Source organism: Mauremys reevesii, linkage group 13, assembly GCF_016161935.1.
Source record: "Mauremys reevesii isolate NIE-2019 linkage group 13, ASM1616193v1, whole genome shotgun sequence".
In the NCBI taxonomy this organism is placed as follows: Eukaryota; Metazoa; Chordata; order Testudines; family Geoemydidae; genus Mauremys; species Mauremys reevesii.
In genome coordinates this window covers 3,454,696-3,472,655 of record NC_052635.1, presented here as the reverse complement: position 1 = coordinate 3,472,655, position 17,960 = coordinate 3,454,696, and the positions used below count along the sequence as shown (strand labels likewise).

Below are 17,960 nucleotides of genomic sequence, written 5' to 3'. Positions count from 1 at the left end.
CCCCGGGTTCTGAAGGGTTTTTGGGGTTCTGCCCCTCAAGCAGGGGCAGAACAGAAGGCACACAGTTCCTGCTAGGAGTCCCAGCCCTCAGTCAGGGCGGGACAGCAGACACTAGGTCTAGGCTCCGGTCCTGGCAGCCGGAGCTGAGCAGTTATAGAGTCAGTAAGCCCCAAGCCCTAGGTCAGGGCGGGGCAGCACACCAGAATCCAGGGGGCTCAGATCCCACTACAGGGCTGAGCAGCAGTCTACGTCTGTACAGCCCAAGCCCTAGCTCAGGGCGGGGCAGCAACACAGCAGTTCTAGCTCAGACCCTCAGGTAGGGGCTGAGCACACAAAGTCACTAGTTTAAGCCCAAGCCCTCAGTCAGGGCGGGGCAGCAACACAGCAGTTCTAGCTCAGCTCCTCACAGCAGGGCTGAGCACACAAAGTCACTAGTTTAAGCCCAAGCCCTCAGTCAGGGCGGGGCAGCAACACAGCAGTTCTAGCTCAGCTCCTCACAGCAGGGCTGAGCACACAAAGTCACTAGTTTAAGCCCAAGCCCTCAGTCAGGGCGGGGCAGCAACACAGCAGTTCTAGCTCAGCTCCTCACAGCAGGGCTGAGCAACAACCAATAGTCCCAGGGGCTCAGGTCCTTGTCTCAGGAACTGAGCAACGATAATAGTCTTAGGAAGCCCAGGCCCTTAATCAGGGCGGGGCAATACAAAGTAGTTCAGGGCTCAGGTCCTTGCATCAGGAGCTAAGCAGCGGCATCAGTCTCAGGAGGCCCAGGCCCTCAGTCAGGGCAGGGCAACAAACAATAGCTCAAGGCTCAGGGCCTTGTAACGGGAACTGAGCTATGGCAGCAGTTCAAGAAGCCCAGGTAAGTGCAGGCTTCTCTGCCTGAACGCTGGTAGGAGGGGGAGGCTGCCACCCATGAGTGGGGTGGCAGGGGGGACACAGGCCCACCCACTCCACTGTGTCCCAGCCCGGGGCCCTAACAGCGGCGTGGATCCGCTGCAGTCAGTGGGGATCCTGGCCGCAACACACTGACATGGGCACGTCAGTGCCCTCAGCCGGACAGGGTTCGGCTACCCCCGGGCTGCATTCCATCTCCCCCTCCTCGGGTACCTGCTCGTCGCTGGGCTCGGCAGCGGGGTCCCATATCATGGGCTCCTCGGTGAGCTGGAAGCGGTCTAAGTCGGGCTGCTCCTCTGGACTCGGGTCACAGGAACGCTCGGGCAGCTCCTCGGGGTACCGGGCTCGGGGCAGGCTCGGCCAGTCCACCTCGGGGTACCTGGCTCGAGGGAGGCTTGGTCCGTCCGCGTCCGGGTACCTTGCTCGAGGGAGGCTTGGTCCGTCCGCGTCCGGGTACCTGGCTCTGGGCAGGCTCGGCCGGTCAGGAGCCTGAACAGGAGCGTCCGTCCTCTCCGGCCGCTGGGCTCTAACTGAGGGTTGAGGCCGGGCTTTTATACTTCCTGTCCCGCCCCTTGACTTCCGGGGGGCGGGAACAGGCGGCGGTGGCTCCGCCCACTGAGGCGGCTCCGCCCACTGAGGTGGCTGTTCTGGTTCCTCTCTCTCTGGGCCGGTCGGGAGCCAGGCCGCCTCACTACATAGCCATTCATGGTCCTATCCTCCATGAACTTCTCGAGTTCTTTTCTGAACCCTGTTCTAGTCTTGGCCTTCACAACATGCTCTGGTGAAGAGTTCCACAGGTTGCCTGGTGGGGAAAGAGCTGCAACTTCAAGGTAAGTGTCATGGAGTGTGAGGGAGTCCGGCTCTGCACCCCTCTTCCTGGGACTCACAGTGACTCTCAGGCAGCCAGTAAAACAGAAGGTTTATTGGACAACAGGAACGCAGGCTACAGCAGAGCTTGTAGGCACCACCAGGACCCCTCAATCAAGTCCTTCTGGGGGTTCAGGGAGCTTAGACCCCAGCTTGGGATTCCCGGCATTCAACCACCCAGCCCAAACTGAAACCAAAAATCCCTGCAGCCCCTCTCTTCACCCTTCCGTCTCCTCCTCCCTTTGTCCAGTCTCCCAGGCAGGTGAGCCCAACCCCCCTCCTGGCTCAGGTTACAGTGCAGGTAGATTTCTTCCCATCTCCAATGTAACCTCCCTGCAACATTCCCAGGTCAAATCCGACCTGCTCCGTCACAGTAAGAAAGGCTGGTTTTAGACACGTCTGACAAACAGCCTTAACGAAAGGGAAGGCAACTGGGCATCAGGAGAAGATACAGCTTTGATCTTTATCAGAATGAGGGCTCTGTGTGTGTGTGTGTGTGTGCTCGTCACTTTCCTGCTATGGGGCGGAACGAGTCCTTCTCCAAGTCTCTCTTTACAGGGAACAAGGTTGAATAAACCCATTTTATTCCTTTTGCCTCCTGTAAATATCCCCGGTGCCTCAGCCACTACAGGGGAAATTCCTGTCCAAGGGCCCTGAACGGGTGTGTGGAAATTACTTCCCCTTTCTGTACGAACGCTCTGCTCCGTGTCACTGTGCGCCTGCCGGGCGCAGTAATAGGTGCCGGTGTCTGCAGCTGTCAGCGAGCGGAGCTGCAGCGAGAACTGGTTCTTGGCGGTGTCTGCGGCGATGGTGGTTCGGCCTTGGAGAGACGGGGCGTAGCCTGTGCTCCCGCCATATGGATACACCCATCCCATCCACTGCAGCCCTGTCCCGGGAGGCTGCCGGACCCAATGCCAGGCGGTATCGCTGCTAATGGAGGTCCCAGAGACAGCGCAGGTCAGTGTGAGGGTGTCTCCGGGCTTCACCGCTCCTGGGCCGGACTGGACCAGCTGCGTAGCGGACAGGACCCCTGAGGGAATTAGAGTTAAATAGTAACTACCCCGGCCGGAGCATCGGGCAGAGCGCGGCGAGTCCCGCGGCCCCGCTATCCCGGCCAGAGCGCGGCGAGTCCCACGGCCCCGCTATCCCGGCCAGAGCGCGGCGAGTCCCGCGGCCCCGCTATCCCGGCCAGAGCGCGGCGAGTCCCGCGGCCCCGCTATCCCGGCCAGAGCGCGGCCCGGTGAGTACAAGCCCCCGAAGCGGCCCCGCACTCGCTAAAGCCGCCCTGCCGCGATCATTTCCCCACCGCCTGCCCTAGACACTCACAGGGCGAGACGGACAGCAAACACAGAGCGGATAACAACGATTTCATCTTCCAGTAGGAGAGCGCAGCCAAGGAAATCCAGTTCTCTGGCAGCCAGGAGCGGGGGAGAAGCCGGGGTTTGCCGTTGTATGGGGGAAGCCGGAGCTGAGATTTGCATAAACATCACACACACCCGCCACCGCACTACAAAGCGCGATCTCTAGCTACTGCTCTTCAGTCAGTTTCTAATTAGTGTCCACTTTGCCCTTCCTTCCTTCGCCCCTCCATTGGCGCCCATCACATTTTGAGTTCATGTCTGTGATTTCACAGTTGTCGGTTCTTTCCGAAGAGCACAGGGAGCTCCATTTGGCACAGGGGACTGTCCTTTCTCCCACTCCTCTACACAGATTTACAGTCCTTTCCCTCCTGCTGATTCCTTGGAAACCTGCAAAGCACAGGACAGGCCCCAAGGGAAGCGTGTTTCCCACCCAGGCGGCTGCAGAATTAACTCTCTGCCCCTCCGGGCTTTCATCGCCTGGCGCTGGGGTCACTCGAATTCCGCTCTGCTTGGGCGCAGCGCCCCCGTCTGGTGAGACCCAAAGCTGCAGCTGCTGCTTCCTGCGGAAAGTCTCGTTCAGCGCTGCCCGGGGGTGGGAATGAGAAGCCCGGTGGGAACAGGGCCGCCCAGAGGGGGGCCGGGGAGCAATTTGCCCCAGGCCCCACAGGGGCCCCCACGAGAATGTCAGAGGCTCCCCGCGCCTCCGCCTTCCCCCGCGAGCAGCGCACGGCTCCAGGAGCAGGGCTGGACAGAGCTAAAGCGGCGGGGCTCCGGCGGGGCCTGAGCGTCTCCCGCTGGGAGCGGCCTGGTCAGGGGCGGTGCTGCCAGCTGCGGCTGAGCGGTGGGAGCTATGGAGCCAGGCCGCCTTAGCTCCGTCCAGGGCCGCGTTTGGACCCGGCGCTGTGGCTCTGGGAAAGGGGGGAGGCAGGAGTAAGCAGCGTGTAAACCCCTCTGAGCCGGACACCCCCTGTCCCTCCCCCAGCCCTGACCCCCAGCTCTGAGCCCAGCCCCTCTGAGCTGGACACTCTCTGCTCCCCCTCCGAGCCCAGCCTCTCTGAGCTGGACACCCCCCTGACCGCCCCCAGCACTGACCCCCAGCTCCGAGCCGGACACCCCCCTGTCCCTCCCCCAGCACTGACCCCCAGCTCTGAGCCGGACACCCCCTGTCCCTCCCCCCCTCTGAGCCGGACACCTCCTGTCCCTCCCCCTCTGAGCCGGACACCCCTGTCCCTCCCCAGCCCTGCCCCAGCTCTGAGCCAGACACCCCTGTCCCTCCCCCTTTGAGCCGGACACCCTCCTGTCCCTCCCCCAGCCCTGACCCCCAGCTCCGAGCCCAGCCCCTCTGAGCTGGACACCCCCTGTCCCTCCCCAGCCCTGCCCCCAGCTCTGAGCCAGACACCCCCTGTTCCTCCCCTCTGAGCCGGACACCCCTGTCCCTCCCCAGCCCTGCCCCCAGCTCTGAGCCCAGCCCCTCTGAGCTGGACACCCCTGTCCCTCCCCAGCCCTGCCCCCAGCTCTGAGCCGGACACCCCAGTCCCTCCCCTCTGAGCCGGACACCCCCTGTCCCTCCCAGCCCTGCCCCCAGCTCTGAGCCGGACACCCCAGTCCCTCCCCCTCTGAGCCGGACACCCCTGTCCCTCCCCAGCTCTGAGCCCAGCCCCTCTGAGCTGGACACCCCTGTCCCTCCCCAGCCCTGACCCCCAGCTCAGGCCCAGCCCCTCTGAGCCGGACACCCCTGTCCCTCCCCAGCCCTGCCCCCAGCTCTGAGCCGGACACCCCTGTCCCTCCCCAGCCCTGCCCCCAGCTCTGAGCCCAGCCCCTCTGAGCCGGACACCCCTGACCGCCCCAGCACTGACCCCCAACTCTGAGCCCAGCCCCTCTGAGCCGGACACCCCCTGTCCCTCCCCCTCTGGGCCGGACACCCCTGTCCCTCCCCAGCCCTGCCCCCAGCTCTGAGCCAGACACCCCCTGTCCCTCCCCTCTGGGCCGGACACCCCTGTCCCTCCCCAGCCCTGACCCCAGCTCTGAGCCCAGCCCTCTGAGCTGGACACCCCTGTCCCTCCCCCAGCCCTGCCCCCAGCTCTGAGCCAGACACCCCCTGTTCCTCCCCCTCTGAGCCGGACACCCCTGTCCCTCCCCAACACCCTGCCCCCAGCTCTGAGCCCAGCCCCTCTGAGCTGGACACCCCTGTTCCTCCCCCAGCCCTGCCCCCAGCTCTGAGCTGGACACCCCACTCCCTCCCCCTCTGAGCCGGACACCCCCTGTCCCTCCCCAGCCCTGCCCCCAGCTCTGAACCGGACACCCCAGTCCCTCCCCTCTGAGCCGGACACCCCTGTCCCTCCCCAGCCCTGCCCCCAGCTCTGAGCCCAGCCCTCTGAGCTGGACACCCCTGTCCCTCCCCAGCCCTGACCCCAGCTCTGAGCCCAGCCCCTCTGAGCCGGACACCCCTGTCCCTCCCCCAGCCCTGCCCCCAGCTCTGAGCCGGACACCCCTGTCCCTCCCCAGCCCTGCCCCCAGCTCTGAGCCCAGCCCCTCTGAGCCGGACACCCCTGACCGCCCCAGCACTGACCCCCAACTCCGAGCCCAGCCCCTCTGAGCCGGACACCCCTGTCCCTCCCAGCCCTGACCCCAGCTCTGAGCCCAGCCCCTCTGAGCCGGACACCCCTGTCCCTCCCCCAGCACTGACCCCAGCTCGGAGCCCAGCGCCTCTGAGCCGGACACCCCTGTCCCTCCCCAGCCCTGACCCCAGCTCTGAGCCCAGCCCCTCTGAGCCGGACACCCCTGTCCCTCCCCAGCCCTGACCCCAGCTCTGAGCTGGATACCCCTGTCCCTCCCCAGCCCTGACCCCCAGCTCTGAGCTGGACACCCCTGTCCCTCCCCAGCACTGACCCCAGCTCCGAGCCCAGCCCCTCTGAGCCGGACACCCCCTGACTTCCCCCCCCCCACCACAGCCCTGACCCCCAGCTCTGATCCCAGCCCCTCTGAGCCGGACACCCCTGACCGCCCCAGCACTGACCCCGGCTCTGAGCCCAGCCCTCTGAGCCGGACACCCCTGACCGCCCCAGCACTGACCCCAGCTCCGAGCCCAGCCCCTCTGAGCCAGACACCCCCCTGTCCCTCCCCAGCACTGACTCCCAGCTCCGAGCCCAGCCCCTCTGAGCCGGACACCCCTGTCTCTCCCCAGCACTGACCCCAGCTCTGAGCCCAGCCCCTCTGAGCCGGACACCCCTCTCCCTCCCCAGCCCTGACCCCAGCTCTGAGCCGGACACCCCCATCCCTCCCCAGCCCTGACCCCCAGCTCTGAGCCAGACACCCCTGTCCCTCCCCTCTGAGCCGGACACCCTCCTGCCCCCAGTGCTGACCCCAGCTCTGAGCCCAGCCCCTCTGAGCCAGACACCCCCCTGTCCCTCCCCACAGCCCTGACCCGCAGCTCTGAGCTCAGCCCCTATGAGCTGGACACCCCCGTCCCTCCCCCAGCGCTGACCCCCAGCTCTGAGCCCAGCCCCTCTGGGCCAGAAACCCCTGCCCCCAGCACTGCCCCCAGCTCTGAGCCCAGCCCCTCTGAGCCAGACACCTTCCTGCCCCCAGTGCTGACCCCCAGCTCTGAGCCCAGCCCCTCTGACCCAGACACCCTCCTGCCCCCAGTGCTGACCCCACCTCTGAGCCCAGCCCCTCTGAGCCGGACACCCCTGTCCCTCCCCAGCACTCACCCCAGCTCTGAGCCCAGCCCCTCTGAGCCGGACACCCTCCTGCCCCCAGTGCTGACCCCAGCTCTGAGCCCAGCCCCTCTGAGCCGGACACCCCCTGTCCCTCCCCCAGCACTGACCCCCAGCTCTGAGCCCAGCCCCTCTGAGCCGGACACCCCTGTCCCTCCCCAGCACTGACCCCCAGCTCTGAGCCCAGCCCCTCTGAGCCAGACACCCCCCTGTCCCTCCCCGTCTGAGCCGGACACCCTCCTGCCCCGCCCCAGTGCTGACCCCAGCTCTGAGCTCAGCCCCTCTGAGCCGGACACCCCCTGTCCCTCCCCCAGCACTCACCCCCAGCTCTGAGCCCAGCCCCTCTGCGCCAGACACCCCCTCCCCTCCCCAGCACTGACCCCAGCTCTGAGCCCAGCCCCTCTGAACTGGACACCCCTGTCCCTCCCCAGCACTGACCCCCAGCTCTGAGCCCAGCCCCTCTGAGCTAGACACCCCGCTATCCCTTCCCCTCTGAGCCGGACACCATCCTGCCCCGCCAGTGCTGACTCCCATTTCTGAGCCCAGCCTCTGAGACGGACACCCCTGTCCCTCCCCAGCACTGACCCCCAGCTCCAACCCCAGCCCCTCTGAGCTGGACACCCCCCGACCCAGAGCCCAGCTTCCTACCCAGTCCTGGCCAACAGCAGTGCCACCCCCAGGCACCGACAGCCCATTGGCACCAGCCATCACCCAGTGACAGCCATTATGTAATTGCAAATGTAGACAGACCAGTAAAGTGTTTAATGTTTTTAATTAATCTATTTTGTGTATTTTCAAATGATAAAAAATTATTTTGAATGTATTTCACTGGTTAGTATCATGTATTTGGAAATGTAAAAAGTATAGTGTTGCAGCTTTTTTTTATGGCTGGGGCGCCCGACATTGCTTTGCCTCAGGCCCCCTGAATCCTCCGTGCGGCCCTGGGTGGGAAGGGGAGGTTCCTGATCATCACCCTAGAGGCTCAGGCTCAACTTCTAGCCATGAGCGCCAGAGTCCTCTCAGCGAAGAGCCGATTTCCCTGCCGGTCCCCACCCCTTGTTTCCTCCCAGAGCAGCCATAGCTCCCAAGCCCAGTCCTGCTGCGGTGAGTGGGAAACCCCTGCTGACAGGGGTTGGGGTGGTGCCCTCTTGCTTATTTTCCATGTTAAACATTGACCTCACGAGCTGACATAGCTGCTATCCAGTGTACGGGCCTCTGATGCCGAACTAGCAATGACATTTTACTGTTATTAATTTTACTAAAGACGTCACAGGCCGCAGCCAAGATCATGCCCCATGGTGCTGGGCACTGTGCAGACTCACACTCAGAGAACGCTCCTGCTCCATGATCCACGTACAGAAATCCCTGTTTGTATAGAAGGGGAACTGAGGCAGAGATGAAGTAAATTCCCCTGAGGCTCAGGGGGCCTCAGGCAGAGATGAGAACTGAACCCAAATCTTCTTAAACCGAGACCAGCACCGTCCTTCCTCTCACGAGAAACTGAAATTTGGGGACTGATTTTCAGAGGCCTTGGGCACCGGCAGCTTCCATTGACCTCAGCTGGGGTGTGCTTGGGGGCATCTGCAATTTCCACTGCATGTCCTAAAAGTGGTTTCTGGTGAGTCTGGGAGTCTCACTCTGGGATCCCAGTTTGAGACACGATGAACCTGATTCCCGAGAGTGACATCCGTCCACAGCTCCTGAGGTCAAAGTGTTGAGCATCTTCCAGAGATAAGGCCCACAGTGTCTTGGAATAAGTGTCCAAAATATGATGTAGGGTGCACATTTCAGCGCTGCAGCATGAGGAAATGGAGCATTTGAAATTCCTTGGTGGGAGTGTCTGGGAGGGGGTGGGATGCAGGGCAGAATCGGAGTTGGCAATGCCCTGCCTGTCTTGTCCCCTAGGGCACAAACTGAGAGTTAACACTGGTTGACACTTTAGAAACCTGCTTCCCCTTTTTGTGCCAGGCCTGGCTTTGCTCTGTCATCGTGTATCGAGCACAGTAATTTGGCGCCGGTGTCTGCAGCTGTCAGCGAGCCCAGCTGGAGATAACATTCATCCTTCGAGGTGTCCCTGGTCATGGTGACATGAGGGTTGAAAACCGAGTTATACTCTGTGGTCTCTCCTGCTGCAGAGCTCCGGATAATCCCCATCCACTCCAGCCCTTTCCCAGCGGGCTGCCGGGCCCAGCTCCAATGGTAGCTGCTGATGGAGACACCAGAGATTTTACAGGTGATACTGAGAGTCTCTCTGGGCTTCACCACTCCCGGGCCGGACTGGACCAGCTGCACCTGAAAGAGGACACCTGGGGAAAGGGAAACAAAGGGAGGAATGAATTAATCACAGCACAAATCTGTGGATCGGTCCCCAATTCCCACTCACCTCACTGCACCCCACCCCCTCATCCCATAGACATGTACAGGTGGGGATGGAGAACAGGGAAAGGAAAAGCAACAGTGATTTCATTCTCATTTTCATGCAATGTGGGAGACTCCAGCCAGTTCTGTGTCTGGGGAGAGACTGGGGCTCCTTCAGTCAGGGGTTTGTATTTAAACAAGAACACCCCAGAGCAGGGATTTGCATGCGGGTTCCCCTGAGTGGGTATAAGATGACAGGGGTGAGCTCTCAGTCCATGGCAGTGTCCCCTTTACACCCCAGAGAGACCATGTACTCAGCTCAGCACACATGTAATAACAGGAGGTGACGCAGTAGGGAGCGGGGTGGATTGACCTGAGAATGTCTTTAGTTTTACTGGAACTGTCTGCTTGGGGGATGGGAGAGCAGGGGGTGACTTTAGGTGAGAGACAGTACCTGAGACTGTAACCTGAGCCAGGAAGTGGGGTGGGGCGAGTGAACACCTTTGCCCAGGACAAAGGGAGAGGGGGAGAGAAGGAGAGAGCCTGCTGAAGAGGGTTTTAGTTTCGGTTTGGGGTTGGCTGGGAAGAAGCAGGGACCCCCAAGTCTGGGGTCTAAGATACTTGCCCCCCAGAGGGACCTGACTGAGGGGTCCTGATTGCACCTACAAGCCCTGCTCGGGACTGTGTTCCTGTTCTCTAATAAACCTTCTGTTTTAGTGACTGGCTGAGAGTCATGGTGAATCGCAGGAAGTGGGGGGTGCAGGGCCTTGACTCACCCCCACTCCGTGACACAGGAGGTGGCTGTGAGAGGGTAGGAAGCAGAGTCCTTAAGACAGGGCCCTGGACTGGGACTCAGGAGAACCTGCTGGGCTGGGAAGTGGTCTGACGGTATCAGTCAGGTGGGATAAACTAATGGGAAGGCCTGTATATCTTGGCAGTGCTGTCTCGTGAATGGGGAGTTACACATCCATGTCTTAGGGTGTCACCCAAGGCCCATTGACAGGAACCGGTGTGTTTCCATGGATTCTTATTCCCTTCCCCCAGCTGCACTTCTCCTGTTTATGGGTGTCTGGGGGGAGCAATCAACAGAGTCTTTTGTTCTCTGATATTCCACAGTGATTTGTCTGGCACCTATGGGCCTACGCTGGGCATATAAAATAAATATAAGCAATGTACACGCCTTGTCCACAGGAATGAATCTCACCTGCAAATGTCTGATGGGGAAGCAGCTCAAACTGCAGCAGGAGAAAGGCTGGTTTCAGGCACCGGAGAGTGACACTAGGTTTAAATGAAAGCGGACGGAACTGGGCATGGAGAGAAGATGCAGCTTGTGGGCTCTGTCAGAACAAGGGCTGTGACTGTAGAAACAAAGGGTGGGGAGAGGCAGTAAAGAGATGAAGCACTTTATTTTGGGGTCTGTTTTCAAACAGAACAGTTACATGTGTCATTCCTGCCCTCAGCTGGAAGCAACCCCCACCCGGTGCTGACGGGACCAGAGCCCTTACAGGTGATACTCAGGGTCTCTCGGGGCTTCACCGGTCCCGGACCGGTCTGGACCAGCTGCACCGGGGAGAGGACACCTGGAGAAAGGGGAACAGAGCTGAGTCTGGCCTGGAACCGGTGCACTCCCCACCTCGGTGTTTCTCAGTGTCCCATGAAATACTCACCCGATGGGGTGGCAAACAGGAAAAGGGAGAAGGGCAGTGACGATGTCCTGCTGATGGTTAATGGAGACACTCCCCAGTGGGCAGGACCGGGCAGTTCTGTGTCTGGGGAGAGGCTGAGGCTCCTACAACCAGGGGTTTGTATTTCACCAGGAACCCCTGGGGCAGGGATTTGCATGCGGGTCTCACCCAGCGGGGAGGGGAGTTGAAAGGGGCTGGGGGTTGGGTAGGGGGCTCTATGCACAGGGGAGAAGCAGTGAGCAGTGTTAAAGCTCCTGCTCTCTAGATAAATGTCAGAGAGATTTGATGACAACACAGAAGTCTCGACTCTTTGGTGCCGATTTACCCACTGGAACAGGAGCTGCAGTGTGGGCGAGGAAATGTTCTTCTGGGAGAACATCAGCCAATATGATCCTAAAAGGAAAACACAGATACACACAGAGAGATACACAGTCACAGACAGACAGACACACACACACACACTCTGACAGAAAAAGACAGAGACACACACACTCACAGGCACACGCATAGACACACACACACAGGCACATGCACAGACACACAGGCACACACTCTGACAGAAAGACACACATAGAAACACACACACAGAGACACACACACAGATACACACAGACACACAGAGTCCGTGTGCAGGGGTCGGGTCAGCACCCACCACTCCAGGCTGAACTGGCCTCACTGCGCTGCTCAGAATCCACTTCCCCTTTTCGTACGGTCCCTGCTTTGCTCTGTGTCACTGTGTATCCCCTGGCACAGTAATAGGTGCCGGTGTCTGCAGCTGTCAGCGAGCTCAGCCGCAGATAATATTTGGTGTTGGAGGAATCCACGGAGATGGTGATTCGGCCTTGGAGAGACGGGTTGTAGCTTGTGCTCCCGGTCCAGTATCCCATCCACTCCAGCCCCTGGCCCGGGGCCTGGCGTATCCAGTTCCAGTAGTAGCTGCTGGTGACGGTGCCCCCGGTGACAGTGCAGGTGAGTGTGAGGGTCTCTCCGGGCTTCAGCACCCCCGGGCCGGACTCCTGGAGCCGGAGCTGGGACAGGACACCTGGGGAAAGCAGGGATTGGTCAGATTCAAACCCACCTTCCCCCCTAGTCAGCGCCGCCTCCCGCAGCCTCCCGCCGACACTCACCTGGGGCCAGAGCCAGGAGGAGCAGGGGGAGGAGCAGAGAGTCCATTGTGCACTAGGCGGGGACAACACAGAGCTCGCAAGGGGCAGCTCAGGGCCTGGGGACTGCGGGTCTGGGCGCCCCGGGGCCGCTACTTCAACACAGAGCCCGGAGCGGGGATTTGCATAAGGTGGGAGCGCCCCAGGAAGGGTGTGTCGGGGGAGGGGACAGAGAATAAAAAGGACAGAGTAGGGAGCCCTCTGCCTCTCTGTGCCCACCCTGGACAGACAGAGTGTGTTACTGTGATGAAGTGGGGCTGTTCTTAATGTTTTCTCTGAATACTGGGGAGTGGGGGGAGGCTGAGTTCCTGGCCGACCCTCTGTCGCCTAGCAACTAATGGCCAGGCCCTTCCCCCCCTGCAAGGGGATGCTAAAGGTGTGGGAGAACAAAGAGGTCAGGTGACCCCCTGGCCCCGGAAAGGAGCTGAGCAGAGAGGAGGGGCTGGAGGGGGTTTCAGTCTGGAGCTGGCTGGGGACGAGGAGTGAAGGGCAGACGTGGGGGTCTGGCTCACTGCCCCCACAATGGACCCGGCCGAGGGGTCCGGTTCTCAGTACCTACAAGCTCTGTGTTAGACCCTGTTCCTGTCATCTAATAAACCTCTGTGTTACTGGCTGGCTGAGAGTCACGTCTGACTGGGAAGTGGGGGGGCAGGACCCTGTGGCTTTCCCAGGACCCCGCTGAGGCGGGGTCACTGTGGGAAGCACACGGAGGGGCAGAGGATGCTGAATGCTCCTAGGAGAGACCCAGCAGATGAAGCCGTATGAGCTTCTTGCCCTGAAGACAGTCTGCTCCAAGGGAGAGGAGGCTCCCCAAAGTCCTGACTGGCTTTGTGGGGAGCAGTTCCAGAGCATCGCCCGGGGACTCCATGACAGTTACACACACACACAAATGCTTTGCTTGATTGCTGCAGAGGAGGAAAATACAAAACTCCATAGTGAATTGAACTCTCACACCTCACCGCTGTATCTCTCATCAGTTTCTGGTGTCAATTCATTCACTCGTGTAGCCAAAGGACGCGCTGAAGAAGTCGAATTTCTGGCCCAAGAGCTTCAGTTGTTCTTATTCGGTACCTTTCCCTGTTTCAAAGCCCCAAACACTTCCCCCCAATGCTTCCCAAACTCAACAGTTATTGATTATTGACGCCCGTTGATTGGCTATTGATAGGATGCACAGGAGTAGCTGGGCAGGCAGTTTGCTGGCTCTATTACCGTATTAAGGGGAACTTGCGGTCCAGATCCCCTAGACATCTTCGCAAATCTCCCCCTTATGTTTCCAAGGAGAAGGAGCTCAGTTTCTGGAGGGATATGGACAGTTCTCTTCTCTTCCAGAACAACACGTTGGCAGAAGGGTTTCTGCGACTTTAAATAGTCTCAGAGATCTTCTATTCCAGGGCTGGGGATGGGTCACTTTCGAGGGGAGAGGGGAGGCAGGGTGTATGCCGGGGATCTCTCAGTGAAATAACTGCGAATTGGCACTATGATCTCTGCTCCAGCCCCTGCACTGACACACCAGCTTTGAAGCTGATCTGACTATATGGGGACGTTAACCCGGATTCATTATTCAGCTTCAAGCCAAATCCCTGTTGCAACCTTCCCTGTGGCACCGCTAGCAGTGGCCGTGTAACGTTTTATTTCTGTGATGTGTCCAGTCCTCTCCAACCCCCACTGGAAATCCTGTCCATGTTACAGCGTCCGCGTCCATTTCTTTCTCTGCCACAGACTCCCTGAGGGTCCCTGAGCAAGTCACTTAGCCTGGCTGGTCCTCTCTTCCGCCTCAAATGGGAGTAACAGCACCCCCCGCCCCGCCACACAGGGAGAAATACATTGATAAGAGTGTGAGGCTCAGATACTGCGGTGACGGGAGCCATAAAATTACCTATGATAGAAAAATACATGATCACAGTGTGTCCCTGCCTCAGTTCCCAATACGGACTTACCAGCCTCCTAGAAGTGCTGTGAGGCTCAGTACAGATTGCAAGGCGCTCGGGTAACATGGTAGTGGCGCCCTTAAGAGAGCTCGGTAGAGAGGGAGAGAGAAAGAAGCAATGGCTGGAAAGTCAATACATATTCCCAGCTGGAAAGGGAATAGACACTGTCCAGACCAGGGAAGATTTGTGTGTGTGTATCGCTGGAGTGAATGAGCCTTGTTTTGGGGGTGTCCGGGCTCCTGTATCCTTATCACCTGCGCTAGGTGGAAGGACACGGGGTTTGGTGTGAGGATGAATGTGGTTGGTGACGGGGAGACCATGGCAGAGAGCTTTAAAAATTTTATAGTACAAACTCTTTCCTACAGGGACACAAGATCACGGTGTGTGTGTTGCACACAGTCACTCCGTTTGCTTTTATCTGAAAGATGGGATGAGAAAGTCAGCAGGGAGAATTTACACAGACTGAATTAAACCGTCAGAAAGTAAATCAGTTCAGCACCTGTGTGCAGACACGTTTCACGGAGCGATCACTCTTCACTGGTTTCTATTTCTGTCTTCATGAATTTTCACCACGTGCAAGTAAAAGCAGAGGCTGTCCCTTTACTGCCATCTAGCGGACAGGTGGGTCTCCTGCTTTTCTATATTAATCAGCGTCACAGAGGCATGAAACTCTATGTAGGCTCCGCTTCCCCTTTTTGTCCGGTCCCTGCTCTGCTCTGTGTCACTGTGTCTCTGGCGCAGTAATACACGGCGGTGTCTGCAGCTGTCAGCGCGCGGAGCTGCAGGGAGAACTGGTTCTTGGAGGAGTCAGTGGAGATGGTGATTCGGCTCTGGAAGGAGGAGGCGTAGTTCGTGTTCCACGTGGAACCGCTGTAATATCCCCGTCCCAGCCACTCCAGCCCTGTCCCAGGGGGCTGCCGGACCCAGTGCCAGCTGTAACCACTGGTGATGGTGTAACCCGAGACAGCGCAGTTCAGCGTGAGGGTCTCCCCAGGCTTCACCGCTCCTGGGCCGGACTGGACCAGCTGCACCTGGGAGAGGACACCTGGGGAAAAGAACAGAGCTGACTCTCGCCTGGAACCGGTGCATTCCCCACCTCGGTGTTTCTCAGCGTCCCATGAAATACTCACCTGATGGGGCGGCGAGTAGGAAAAGGGAGCAGAGCAGTGACAGTGTCATGGTGATTGTTAATGGAGACACTCCCCAGCAGGCAGGACCGGGCAGTTCTGTGTCTGGGGAGAGACTGAGGCTCCTAGAACCGGGGGGGCTGTATTTAACCAGGAACCCCCAGGCAGGGATTTGCATGCGGGTTCCCCAGGATGGGTATAAGAGATGACAGGGGATGAGCGCTCAGTACATGGCGATGTCCCCTGGGGACAGTGTTACCAGATCTGCCCATTACTTTGGGGTCTGCTCATGTATTTGGGTTACTCGTTGGGGGGCAGGGGGTTCTGTAATTCTATCAATGTACAGCTTGTGTCACGTGTGTTTTCATGTGGATCTCTACTTCTCCCTTACGTCAGCACGTTCAAGCTGACCCCTTATGTGTCCCTGGACTCAATGGACTGGGTCAAGCAGCACTTTCAAGCTGCCACCCTTACGTGTCCCAGATTCAGCAGGTCCCTATCCCCACTCTCACTTCACAATCATAGTGGTAGTAACCTACTTGATGAGCAAACCCCGCAGTATTTTGGGCACTGCAGGGATCTTTAGCTCAGGTGAAAGAAGCGTCACTGCAGAGTGAATGGGGGAAGCTAAAAACACAAAGGAGTAAAGTTCAGCGAGAGAGAGAGAAGCAACCAGCTTAACCATAAAAGTTATTTATTGAATAAAAGTGATAACTACACAAGGAGGCTAAACCCACAGTACATACATTATTCAAGGTTAATACCTAAGGTAGAAGGGAAAACACAGAGAAAGAGAGAGAGAGAGAGAGAGAGAGAGAAAGGAGGAGGATCTCACTGCTCCCTGAAGCTTGAACTGGACGGTGTTCCCAGGTGATGTTGGTAGCTCAGGGTCCTGAGTATGGGAGACAGGCAGATCCCCCAGCAAGATCAGTCAGGAGATGGAGTCCCAGTGGAACTGATGCATAGCTTGGATCTAAGCATCAGAACACTGACTTGCATATAGGGAGGGTTTTTTGTAGAGAAAGAACAATGGAGATGTCTTAATCTTGTCACCCTTGTCAGGCGGGGTCTAGCTGTGTCTCCCGACACCCTTCACTGCTCTCTGCAGGCCTTTCTCTGGTCCCTCTTGGTTCAAGCAGAGATTGTGGGGGGGAGTCTCTCAAGAGTCAGACAGGCCAGAGACTGCGCCCTGGTTCCCCCCAAACACGGAGCTGACTGGTATCAACAGGTGTCCCCTTTACACCCCAGAGAGACGGTGCGCTCATCTCAGTGCCCATGGAATGGGAGGCGGTGGGTTGGAGAGTGTAGAGGAGAGGGTCCTGGGCTGGGACTGAGGAGAATCTGCTGGGACAGGCAGTAACATGCGGGTTGGGTGTGGGGGTGTACCAGGTAGACCTCTGTCCCGTGAGTGCCGTGTGCGGGACGGGAGAGCCACCCCCACCCTTCCTGTCACAGGGTAGGAGCCAAACGCTGCTGAAGTCAATGGGTGTCTCTCCAGTGGAGCAGGGCTAGTGCGAAATGGGCTGGGCGAATAAAATCAGTACGTGCGATGGACGGGCCGGGTCAGTAGAAGTGAGATCGTCCTGGGAATCTGTTGGGGGAGGAGCCGCAGTGGCGGGGAGAGAAATCAGAGAATGGTAGGACTGGAGGGGACCTGGAGACGCCATCGAGTGGAGTTCCCTGCACTCCTGGCTGGGTGCAGTGTGATCCAGACCGTCCCTGACCCGTGTTTGTTTCTGGGATCAGAGACCAAGAAATACCTTCAGTGAGCGGGGAGGGGGCTGGGCATGGAGAGAAGCTGCATCTTCAGGGCTGTGTTGTGATTACAGAGGCGAGGGGCCCTCGGCTAGGAATGAACAGTCCAGCTACTGCGGGTGGGTGTGTCACTGGCCCTGCTGTGTGACCCTGGGAAGTCATTTCCCCAGGCGGTGCCTCCCCTCCCTCTTTGTCTGTGCAGTCTGTGAGCTCTTCAGGACAGGGCCAGAAAGCAGGTGCCCAGGGCAGTGACCCCTTATCGGCTGCGGAGTGAGGGCACCAATGTCACATTGACAATAACCGCAACTCCTAATGTCCCGTTATCTACACCAGGAACGAGAATACATTGACTCCGCTAGGGAACGTGGCTGAAAGCTAAATGGGGTCATGTTTCAATGTGCGACATTTCCTCTCCCGAATCTGGGTTGTAAGGCGAGGAGGTGGTGGCGCTTCCAGTTTCTATTCTAGTCTATTCTGTCTGCACGTTCCGATACAGAGGTTACCACAGCATCTGGGCGCCTCCCTGTGCATTGCTCTCACTCACCTTGCAGTTCCTATCAGTGTGTGAGGTTTCACAAATTCCCATGTCCGTCCCAGCCCTATGCACAGTGACATCATCAGTTCTTCCAGCGAGGCTCAGTGGTGAATCCTGAGGTGTGAACGGCAGGTGAGTGGGAGGGAAGCAGCGGGGGATGGGAGCAGGGCCGGCTCCAGAGCCCAGCGGGGCAAGCAGCCGCGTGGGGCGGTCCTTTCCCGTGGGGGCGGCAGGCTGGACCGGCGGACCTGCCGCAGTCATGCCTGCGGGAGGTCCACCGGACCCCCGGGAGCAGCGGACCTGCCGGTTCGCTGGTCCCGCGGCTCGGCTGGACCTCCTGCAGGCATGACTGCGGCAGCTCAACCGGAGCTGCCGGACCAGCGAACCGCCCGCAGCTGCGGGAGGTTCAGCCGAGCCGCGCGACCAGCGGACCCTCCGCAGTCATGCCCGCGGGAGGTCCGCTGCTCCCGCGGCTTGGGGGCGCCTCCCGGGCATGACTGCTTGAGGCGGCCAAATTTGTAGAGCCGCCCCTGGATGGTAGCAGACCGGGAGAGTCGGGGTTTGCCGGTGA

General features: G+C 59.3%; 1 gene segment (V, D, J or C); it reads right to left on the bottom strand.

The window, feature by feature from the left end:
• Window positions 1-2,070: 2,070 nt before the first annotated feature.
• Window positions 2,071-3,644, bottom strand: LOC120380439. The segment is given in 2 exon segments: window positions 2,071-2,791; window positions 3,088-3,644. Coding segments are annotated over 2 exon segments (687 nt in total).
• Between the last annotated feature and the right edge of the window lie 14,316 nt (window positions 3,645-17,960).